Here is an 11,684-nt window from a genome sequence, read left to right as displayed (position 1 = left end):
ATGCAGCAGGTGGAGGGGAGGAGGGCAGGGCATTCCACACTAACGTGCTAGCCTCGGGGTGTATACCTTACCTCTACTTAGCTAGCAAACAAGAGAACTACTTAAAGGATTTAGAGCAGCTTTTTTTTTCTGGAATTTACTTGAACATTCCAGTTGATTTTGTGACTTCGCTCATTGCGCTAAAAATTATAGTTCGCTTGCAGGAGCGATATATTTGTGCTAATCCGAGACAGCCGAATAACTCCGCCAAGGACGGTCCTAAGCCCGGCTGCAAAACGAGGAAGGTGGTCGCCCTGCCGAGGTGGCCAGAACCGGGAAACCGGAGAAACTAGGCACGAAACCAATGGATAATCGAAACTCAAGTATTGCGATTCATGCTACCGCAGCCGATGCGCCAGTGTCGAGGAGCCAGGGTACTGGTGTGAAATGGGCTACTGGCCGAAGACCCAAACTCTGCACGCCGAAAATAGAACTTCGCATTGGCACATGGAACATCCGAACTGGTCACCATGTCGGACAAAAAGAAATCATCGCAAAGGAATTGACAACCTGCAAAATTACCATCGCAGCGATATCGGAATTACGAATCACAGGATCAGGGATGATGGTTGTCCAACCACTGGCCATCGACGATCAAATGACACTTTTCTACTCAGGTGGAGACAAAAGAGAGGCAGGTGTCGGATTTATGGTTACCAGTCACGCGGCCAGGAGTGTGATCGCATTCCAACCAATATCCGACCGCCTAGCAGTCCTCACCATTAAAGGCACTATCAAAACCCACATTATCTCCATCTACGCTCCAACAGAGACCTGTCAGGATCCAGTCAAAGATGATTTCTACAATCAACTACAACAAATGCTGGATTCCCTCCCACAGACTGATGTGATCCTCCTGGCTGGTGATTTTAATGTGCACATCGGCACAGATCGAACGGGATGGGAAAACTCGATGGGTCAATTTGGACATGGACATATTAATGACAATGGATTGCGTCTTCTATCCATCGCCAGTGCCAACGACCTCTTTGTGGGAAACAGCCACTTCCAGCATCCTCTGAAACACCAACTCACATGGCGAAACCCAGTTGGCAAGGATTCTGCAGTTTTGGACTACATTTTGGTCAACTCCCGGTTTCGATCGTCGGTCAAGGACGTTCGGGCGATGCGCGGGCCAGACTGTGGATCGGACCATTACCTTGTACGGGCCAAGCTCAAACTTCGACTGCAACGGGCCAAATGCAAATCACGTCCTCTAATCAAGCTGGAGTGGAAAAGTCTCCTAGACCCTGTCCGAAAGGCCAAATTCCAACTCCAGCTATTCAATCGCTTTGCAGCATTGGCACAATCAGAGGATGTCAACGTCGAAGAAAGACAAATTTCGAACACCATTATGGACTGCGCCAAGGAAATGTGTCCACAAGCTCACCATCGAACACAGCCATGAATATCTGATGAATGCTTGGATATGGTAAATGAACGAAAGCTAGTCAAACTGTCCAATTTTGAAGGATATCGGCAGCTCAACAGAGAAATCCGTCGCCAGATGAAAAAAAGCGAGAGGCCTACTGGAACCAAGTGGCGGCCGACCTGGAACAGGCAGCCTCCAAACACAAGTACCACACGCTCTACCGAACTCTTCGACGACTGAGTGGAAAGGCCAAGTCAACAAATGACGACATCCAAAATGCCGATGGAACCTTCGTTCAATCACCAACAGAGCGCCTTCAACGATGGAAACAATTCTTTGAGGAGCTCCACAATCACACCCCACCACAAGGCGCACCTTTGGAACCACCAAGCATCGACCCGCCAGAGGTCCAAATGTCTGATGCTGAGCCAACTATGGAAGAGGTCCGGACCGCTGTTCAAACACTGAAAAATGGCAGGGCACCAGGACAGGACCAAGTCACGGCCGAAGCGATCAAGGCTGGTGGGGACCCATTACTCCACCGATTGCTCCTGCTCATCCGAACCATCTGGCGTACTGAATTAATACCACAATCATGGAAGAAGGCCACCATCATGCCAATTCACAAAAAAGGCGACAATCGAGACTGCAAGAACTATCGAGGCATCAGCTTGCTCTCCATTGTTGGAAAGGTCTTCATGAAGATCATACAATTAAGGCTGCAGCGGCACTGCGAACAGACCAGTCGGGAGGAGCAAGCCGGATTCAGGCCAAACCGCGGCTGGAGTGACCAGATCTTCACCCTCCGTCAACTGATGGAGGAAAGAATCCGATGCGGGAAAAGAGCAGTCATTGTCTTCATTGACTTTCGATCTGCCTTTGACTGCGTCCACTGGCCAGCACTATGGAAAGCACTGGAGACCGAACTTGTGCCTCAGAAAGTCATCAAACTCCTCCAGGAAAGCTACGCTGGGTCCTCCAGCCAAGTACGCATCCGTAATGAATTATCCGATGAGTTTACCATCTGAACTGGAGTCCGCCAGGGAGATGTTGTTTCTCCACTGCTTTTTAACGTCGTAGTCGACGCCATCATGAGAAAGGTGTTCGAAGGCAGACAAGGAATCCAGTATGGTGAGGATGGCTTCCTGACTGATCTCATGTTCACAGACAATAGTGGCATCCTGGCCGGCGACGACGCAGAGGCCACGGACGTCCTCTGCAACATCGCAAACATCGCCCAGCCATATGGATTGAAAATAAACATAGACAAGACGAAAGTGCTGACAACAGACGGATCGCAGACAAATGTGCAACTCAATGGTGTGCAGATCGAGCAGGTCCAAAAATTCAAATACCTTGGGTCGCTGGTCCAGGAGAAGAAAGTGACGTCCACAGTAGAGGTCCACAGTCGAATTGGTCAAGCAACCGCGGCATTTGCTTCCCTAAAGTGGTGCCTGTGGAAGCAAACCAACATCTCCAACAAGACCAAAATTCGACTCTTCAAAACTCTGATTTTGCCAATTCTCCTCTATGGATCCGAGACGTGGACACTGCTCAAGCAAGACCTCAACAAACTCGAGGTCTTCCAAATGCGATGCCTGCGACAAATCCTACAAATTTCACTCCGAGACCGAATACGAAATGAGGAACTCTGTCGCCGAAGTGATCAACAGCCAACAATCGAGGAGCAAATTCAACAACGACGACTACAGTGGTTTGGTCACGTCTGCAGAATGGAAGGCGACCGGTTACCACACAAACTCCTCTGGTGCGATCGACCCACCCAGTGGAGAATCCAAAGAACGGCACCAAAGAAAACATGGCTCAAGCAGGTCGAAGACGATATCAGAAACCGTCGACTCAGCCTCAATGAGGCTAGAACAGCCGCCATGGATTGCCTTGCATAGAAACGCCTGCAAAATGAAATCCGACAACCATTGGCACCCACAGCAGTGTACGGGCTTAGGACCAGGTCCAGACCAAACGCCAGCTAGAGACCAAAGAAAAGAAAAAGAATCCGAGACAGAGGCTGCGGGCTGTGGTGATGGGGAAGCGTGACATCAGGAGTGGGGCACCAGGTGGGGCCCTCCTCACTCACGCACCAGCCTCTGTTCGAATCGCTCTATCTCTCACCATGTTTTGGAGCGGACCTTGCCTCCACTTAGCTAGTGATACCTGTTTATTGATTTTTAAAGTTTGTCCTGTTTCGGTACTACGTGGCCAAAGCCGCGGGGGATGGCTAGTATAATACAAATAGATTATTATACCAGCTATATATGATAATAAAATGGCATTCTTACCATTCACACACACAGTTACATATGGAAACCTCTTTAGCATCCCAACTCTACACCAAAGTGAGTCTAGAAAAACTTCATCCATCCATCCATTATCCAACCCGCTGAATCCGAACACTGGGTCACGGGGGTTGCTGGAGCCAATCCCAGCCAACACAGGGCACAAGGCAGGAACCAATCCTAGACAGGGTGCCAACCCACCACAGGACACACACAAACACACCCACACACCAAGCACACACTAGGACCAATTTAGAATCGCCAATCCACCTAATCTGCATGTCTTTGCACTGTGGGAGGAAACCCACGCAGACACGGGGAGAACATGCAAACTCCACACAGGGAGGACCCGGGAAGCAAACCCAGGTCTCCCAACTGCGAGGCAGCAGCGTTACCCACTGCATCACCGTGCCGCTCTAAAAAAACTTCAAAATCAAAATTGCACTTTTTGGCCATCAGACTAAATGCCATATTTGGTTTAAGCCAAATACAGTACAATATCAAAAACATACCATTTCCACCATAAAGCATTGTGGTGGCTCATGCTGTTGGGATACTTCTCTGCACCAGGCCCCCGAAGGATTTGTGAGAGTAGAGGGTAAAAAGAATGCAACAAAATAGTGAAATTCTGAAGAAAAACCTGATGTAGTCTGCAAGAAACCTGCACCTTGAGAGAAGATTGGTTTTGCTAGCAAAGCAACAACTCAGAGCCTAAAGGTAAAGCTACAATTGAATGATTTAAAAACAAAAATGGTAATGTCTCGGAGAGGCTGAGTCAGAGATCAGATCTCACGACTTGTAAAAAGGCTGTTCACTTGCAGTCCTATGCAACCTGACAGACTTTAAGCAGTTTTAGAAATAAGAAAAGAGAATATGCAAAGCTGATAGAGACCTGTGCACACATACCCAAGGCTGTCATAGCTGCCAGAGGTGTATATACTAAACACTCACTTGAAGGGGGGTGATGTGCAAACAATTATTTTGTGTTTTATATTTGTAATTAATTTAGATCATTTAGATATCTGTTTTCACTTTGACATTGTGAAGACTGGCTCGGACACAGACAGGCAGACACGCTCATGTCACCCAACACACGTTTATTTACACTATTATTTACAATTGCAATACCACAAACCCCAATCTTCCCCAAAGTCCAGGCCAACCACTCTGCCTCTTCGGACCGCCTCCTTCTCTCCTTCTGTCACCTTGACCTGCTTCCACCCGACTCCAGCCTCGAATGAAAGGAGGTGGCCCCTTTTATCCATACCCGGATGTGTTCCAGGTGTGCACCGGCAATCCCACGGACGCGCCCCAGTGTGGCGGAAGTGCCGGCTGTCCTCCCGGAAGCACTCCGGGTGTTCCCTCTCTTCTTCCCCCCAGCACTTCCTGGTGTGGCGGAAGTACTGGGGTCCAGGGTCCTTCAGGCAGGGGGACACCCCCTGGCGGTGACCACGGGCCCCTACAGGGTTGGGCTTCCAAGCCCTGTACCTGTGGCCCCCAATACAACCAGGGCGGACGCCCCCTCGCGGTCTGGAGGAGGAATGAGCCCTCCTCCTGTCTTCCTGGGCGTCCCGGCTGGGCATAAGCCCCGTCCGGGTGCCACAACATTAAGGAGTTTATTTCTATTCATCGATATCAAAAGCACCAAATTCCAAACACTGTGATTCAATGTTGTATAACAATAACATATGAAAACTTTCAAGTGGGTGAATACTTTTTAGGCACTGTATTTCTGGTGCAGTTCTTACAATCAGCTGCACAGGTCAATAAAATCACCTACAAAGTCTCTCCCACTATCTGGTGGCTGCAGGTCTCCCTGTATACCATCATACTTAATATCATAATGGAGATATTTAAACATGGGTAATTCATAAAAACACAGTATGTGATAATCTTACTTATTATACTGTTCATTTACAATTAAAATGCAGACAACTAGCAAAATATAGCAAACACCTACAGTATGCAAATTGTCTTGATAGGATTTTGATCTTAGAACGGCTTCAATGTACCTTAAGTGGATTTTTTTATTCTAGTTGGAAATTTGTATACAATAGGAATATACAAGCTTAAAATATTGTTCCACAGATAGTAGAAACAGCTGCGGTCTTCTTGACAAAAAACAACCTGAAGACTCTCTAGCAGTTTTACCATATTGGTAAACTTGCAGAGGCGTCAGCTAAGAGGCCTGGGACAGGTCGTAAATTGCTGTGGCACAAATTGAGAGGGACATGCAAATGTATGACAGCTCACTGTGTGAACATACAATGTGCATGTACCACAAAGTTGAGTTTGTCTACTTGGGTGAAATGAGGAGAGGTGCATGCAAGTGGCAAAAAAATGTATAAGTGCATGCTTGCGCCATCTCACCAAGTGCAAGTCACATTTGTATAAACTTCTACATTTCCCATAGAATTCACACTGACTCCCATGGCTGTGGATGAGTGTGAGGAGAGTAGTCTGCTCCATACACACACATGCACACACATGTCTTTCGTAGTGAGAACTGAGGTGAATGCAAATGCTGAAAAAAATTTAAAGTGTGTGTATATGCCATCCAGTGGCTGTGGTTGATCTTGAGCAGAGTGGGCTATTCCATACACACACACACACACACAAACACACACACGTCTTTCATTTATATAGGTCTAATAAGAGAAAAGTAATTATATCAATTTTCACATAACTAGGATTCTTACTTGAATATTGAATTCTTACAATGCACTGTAAAAGCATAAGAGTTCACAAGAGCCCTAGCAACCACTTGCATTAAGAATGCATATGGCACTGTGTTCTCGAATTCTTGAATATGCTGTTTTTGAGTCTTGAGAAAGGCAACCTGGTGACAGTAATCAAAACTTTTCTGGATTGTTACAGACCAATATGTTTACTACTAATTTAGGTGATACTGAGACTGTTTTGTCTTAAGTACCAAGATACCCAAGCTAGCATATAAAAGCAAATGCAACAACAGATGTAGTAAAAGCTTTATAAAGGAGTGACATTATAATTTTGTCACTTCAACACAATAGTCTAATCAGGAATAGACCTTTCTGAGCTCTCTTGCAGATTTTTTCCTACATTCAGATCAAAGGTCAGCCTATAATCATCCATCCATCCATTTTCCAACCCGCTGAATCCGAACACAGGGTCACGGGGGTCTGCTGGAGCCAATCCCAGTCAACACAGGGCACAAGGCAGGGAACCAATCCCGGGCAGGGTGCCAACCCACCGCAGGCCTATAATCATTGAATGTCCCAAAGCATTTGCAGTGCTTCACCATCACTACAGTCTGCCTTTTTATTTGTCAAGAGAGTAGAAATAAGGAAAACATTGACAATTGTTAGTCATGTCCTTGGCTATAAAGATATTTAGCAGTAAAATGGAATGATTGTGCCACATGAAAAAATCATCACAATCTGGTCCCATTATTGTTCAACTTATGTAAAAAATTAAAAATTAGAGTCATCTGCAAATTTTAAGATAAGACTGTTCTTCTCTGAACTCAGACATTTATACACAGAACAAACAGAAGACAAGACAGCAGCCTCGAAGTGACCCAGGAGATGAGGTGAGCTCATCAAAGATAAAAATATTCTTTGTGCTCTGTTAATGAAAAAAATACAAGGCCCAGGCAATTCCAAGCAGAAATAAACAATTAGGTTCTAAACTAAAATGTAAATCTAGATGGTCTTAAATTGCAGTCTGGCACAAGTTTTGCAACATTCCATGTACTCATATAGCAAATAAATAAGTGTTGTCCTCCATTCCCTGATTGCTAGGGATCTAGACAGGACCGAGTTTGTCTACCAGCTCTTTTTTAATCAGATCATGGAAAAATTTTATGACCTGAGATTTTAAGACAGCTGGTTCAGAATCGGCGGCACAGTGGCGCAGTGGGTAGCGCTGCTGCCTGGCAGTTGGGAGATCTGGGGACCTGGGTTCGCTTCCCGGGTCCTCCCTGCGTGGAGTTTGCATGTTCTCCCCGTGTCTGCATGGGTTTCCTCCAGACGCTCCGGTTTCCTCCCACAGTCCAAAGACATGCAGGTTAGGTGGATTGGCAATTCTAAATTGGCCCTAGTGTGTGCTGGGTGTGTTTGTGTGTGTCCTGTGGTGGGTTGGCACCCTGCCCGGGATTGGTTCCTGCCTTGTGCCCTGTGTTCGCTGCGATTGGCTCCAGCAAACCCCTGTGACCCTGTGTTCGGATTCAGTGGGTTGGAAAATGGATGGATGGTTCAGAATCATTCAGGGCTTTAGTACAGTATGTTCAGTATTTTGTTTCAAGAGTTTGGGGAGTTGTAAATCCAGAGGCCTCTGCTATGAAGTATGTAGTGAGATGCTGAACAAAGTTGTTCTGCACAGGAGTCACATATTCTGTCTGATCCAGAGCTATTTTGGATTTTAGTTTGTTGATATTATTTTAATCAAAGATAGGTTGACTCCTAGCCCCCAATCCTGAGCTTAATGTTTTGCTTCATATTTTCTGAAGTAAAACTATTGTGTTATAAACCTTGGAAAAAATTAGCTGAAGTTTAATCCGGTAAATAACAAGTTCAAACCCCACCAATTTCACTCAATTACCATTTTTACTATAAATGCCAGACCTCATTTTCATAGCTCCATGTTGTCAGTCTGTATCATGCCAGATTTCATGTTTCACCTGCTTCTATGGTTCCGTCACTATTAAGTTATATGTTCTTCCTGAACAGCCCTCAACTTTCTGCTTAGCTGTGCCTTTAAATTTTTTAGTAAATCAAAGCTTGGTGTTAGGATATACTTTAACAGATTTGACCAGGATTTTAGCTGGAACTGCTTATAGTGTCATCCAGTTCATCGATGTCCATGCATGACTCTTTAAACATGGGGAAGTTGGAAGAGCCTCACAGGCATTCGTCAGAATCCTCATGCCAGACTTTGATTTTCTTTGTAATCAGATTGTGATCTCTTAAGGACTGCCTTATATTCAGCAACTAGCCACCCCCCTCGGCTCTGCCCGCATAGTAGTGAAACAGGACTAACTTTAAAAATCAATAAACAAACAGGTATCGCTAGATAAGCGGAGGCAAGGTCCATTCGAAAACGTAGCCAGAGTGAAGGCTACTGCGTGAGTGAGGAGGGCCCTACACAGCTCCCTATTCCTGAGGTCTCGCCTCCACCACCCCTCGGCCTGCAGCCTCTGTCTCAGATTAACACAAATAAATTACTGCTGCAAGTGATCTATGATATTTAACACGATGAGAGAAGTCGCAAAATCAACCAGAATGTTCAAGCAAATTACAGAAAAAAACCCAATCTAAATCCGTTAAGTAGTTCTCTCGTGAAAGAGGACAAACAGACATACAGACAGACAGACGTTGGATTATATATACTGTACATAGAGATGAGGTGGACACAGTTATGATATAAAGAACCCAGTGGGGGTTGGCTCTAGATTTATAAATTTCTTTTAATTTTAATTTTGAGCATACTGATTATAGATAGATATAGGCATAGATTATATTTGGAACTGAACTGATAAATGTCACTCTTTACTATTTTGATTGTGGTGGTGGGAACCATCGTCTTAGGCCTCACTCCATAATATTTCATAAGGCCTCAAATGGGCAAAGATCTAGTGATCAAGAAGATCTTGATATTCATATTGTTATGTTCAGTGGAATAATTAATAAAGAAACTGTGGCTAACACTGCATGTAAATCAGGGCCGCTTGAGGCTAGGAGAAGTGATAAACACAGACGGACAAATCAGCGCTTTTCCAGTTAGACTGCATGTACAAATGAGCTGTGAATAAAAAGGAGATTGCCTCAGTGGAGATGTTATTTTTTTTTGGCTGGTGGAAACTGGTGGAAACTGTGTCAAAAGAGAAAAAGAGTGGAGAAAAGCAGACTAATCGGACATTGATAGTAAAGCTGTGGGAAATAGTATGGCAAGAGGTGCTTCAGATTGTAACCCTGGAGCTGAAAGAATATACAGGCAGGATGGTGGTGTGTTGTTCATTTCTTTTTTCATTTTTGTATTATGTCATTGTCTTTCTTTTCAACAACAACAACAACATTTATTTATATAGCACATTTTCATACAAAAAGTAGCTCAAAGTGCTTTACATAATGAAGAGAAGAAAAATAAAAGACAAAATAAGAAATTAAAATAAGACAACATTAATTAACATAGAAAGGAGTAAGGTCCGATGGCCAGGGTGGACAGAAAAAACAAAAAAAAAAACTCCAGAAGGCTGGAGAAAAAAATAAAATCTGTAGGGGTTCCAGGCCACGAGACCGCCCAGTCCCCTTTGGGCATTCTACCTAACATAAATGAAATAGTCCTCTTTGTAGTTCGGGCGTTTCACGGAGTCACTTGATGCTGATGGTCATACAGACTTCTGGCTTTTAATCCATCCATCATTGTTGGAACATCATGGTGCTTTGGGTAGATGGTGGTGGCGCACGCCACCACCAACAGGACACCGGAAAAGGAAACAGAAGAGAGAGTAGGGGTTAGTACAGATTTTGAATGAATAGTTATTATAATGAATTAGATATACAGAGTATCAGGATTAAATTACAGTGAAGTTATGAGAAGGCCATGTTAAAATAATGTGTTTTCAGTAGTTTTTTAAAGTGCTCCACTGTATTAGCCTGGCGAATTCCTACTGGCAGGCTATTCCAGATTTTAGGTGCATAACAGCAGAAGGCCGCCTCACCACTTCTTTTTTTTTTTTTTTTTTCAACCATTTATTAACCATTTGTGCCCACAGTGATCTTGGTACTACCGTAAAAATCACATAAAATGCGCACTGATTTTGCCCCGAAATTTTCAGGTAAAAAATGAAATTAATATATATAATGTGTACCATTAACTTTTCATGATTTTGTTAAAATTGCAGTCATTTTTTTAAACATAATTTCAAGTAATAACAATTATAATAATTTTTATGTAAATTAGGCATTTATGTATTTACATTGATTTCATTTTAAGTGCTTAAAATACCAGATACTATTAAATTACCTCCTGAGAAACAACAACCACCTTCCTACTACTATCAAGTCTGTTGATCAAGTCAAAGTTACTGCTATAATGCAGTGTAATGCACATGCAGAATGTGTGCTTAGTGAAAGATGAGTGCCGATGTCTGAAGTGAGAGGGGAGAACTGTAACACAGCTCCAAACAACAGTGAAGCAGTACTGCAGACGGAACTTGATTTCAAGTACCTACATTCCAACTGTACAGGCTTTTTGAAAGTACATTATTAAAATCATGTCTCATGTATAATGCGCATCCAAATTTTTAGTAAACTAAAATAAGTGAAAATTGCGCAAATTATACACAACATTTTATAATATTGTTCTGGAAGATTTTCCAACTGTTAAGTTATAGATGCTTAATCTACAATTTCCCAAATCTGATGATGCCATTCCTGTTCCTGTCCATGTTTTAACTATCAGCTGTCTTTAAAAACCACTGAGATCTGTTTTTAGAGCCATGTTAGCCAGCCTAATGAGCAACCTGTTCTGCTGAGGGCTTCTAGATATGAATTTAAGCAGGATGGAATGTTATTTCAGTGATCACACCTGCATGAATTCACCGGCTCTGAATATTACTTCTATCATTATTTACTCAAGGTATTTCCTTTGTTTTATTTATTGTGTTAATAAAATTACTTATGAATGCTTTGAAATCACTTCACTTTGTTTGGTCTGGTGCCTTCTGACTCACTACTACTTGGAAATCTCCAAATATAATATACTTTTTAACTTATCTTGAGGCTTAGTTTTGCAAGATGTTAAGCTTTTTGGGGTTCCCCCCTACCTACAAAAACCTCATATGTAGGGCATTTTTGGACCATATATTGTGCCAGAATTATATCCATATGGTGAAGAGTTTACCAATAGGCATCTTCAACAGAAATAATCAGCAGGACTTAAAGTTGGGCATGCCACATCAACTGACCTAAAGGGTTTACCCAATGGTAGGATAC

At 43.6% G+C, this 11,684-nt stretch overlaps 1 protein-coding gene across 1 annotated transcript; it reads left to right on the top strand.

The window, feature by feature from the left end:
- The first annotated feature begins 343 nt into the window (after window positions 1–343).
- LOC127530020 (uncharacterized) lies at window positions 344–3,318 on the top strand. Its single transcript, XM_051935578.1, has 2 exons — window positions 344–1,013; window positions 2,702–3,318. Exons 1-2 carry the CDS (start codon window positions 344–346, stop codon window positions 3,316–3,318), a joined length of 1,287 nt encoding a protein of 428 aa, XP_051791538.1.
- Window positions 3,319–11,684: the final 8,366 nt, after the last annotated feature.

Source organism: Erpetoichthys calabaricus, chromosome 13, assembly GCF_900747795.2.
Source record: "Erpetoichthys calabaricus chromosome 13, fErpCal1.3, whole genome shotgun sequence".
Taxonomy (NCBI): domain Eukaryota; kingdom Metazoa; phylum Chordata; class Cladistia; order Polypteriformes; family Polypteridae; genus Erpetoichthys; species Erpetoichthys calabaricus.
The sequence above is the reverse complement of the archived record's forward strand: the minus strand, read 5'-3'. Positions and strand labels throughout refer to the sequence as shown.

Coding starts and splice junctions, on each gene's coding strand:
- LOC127530020 (XM_051935578.1), top strand. CDS start 344: ATGGATAATCGAAACTCAAGTATTGCGATTCATGCTACCGCAGCCGAT. Junction 1,014..2,701: donor GCGTCTTCTATCCATCGCCA/GTGCCAACGACC, acceptor TGCTGACAACAG/ACGGATCGCAGACAAATGTG.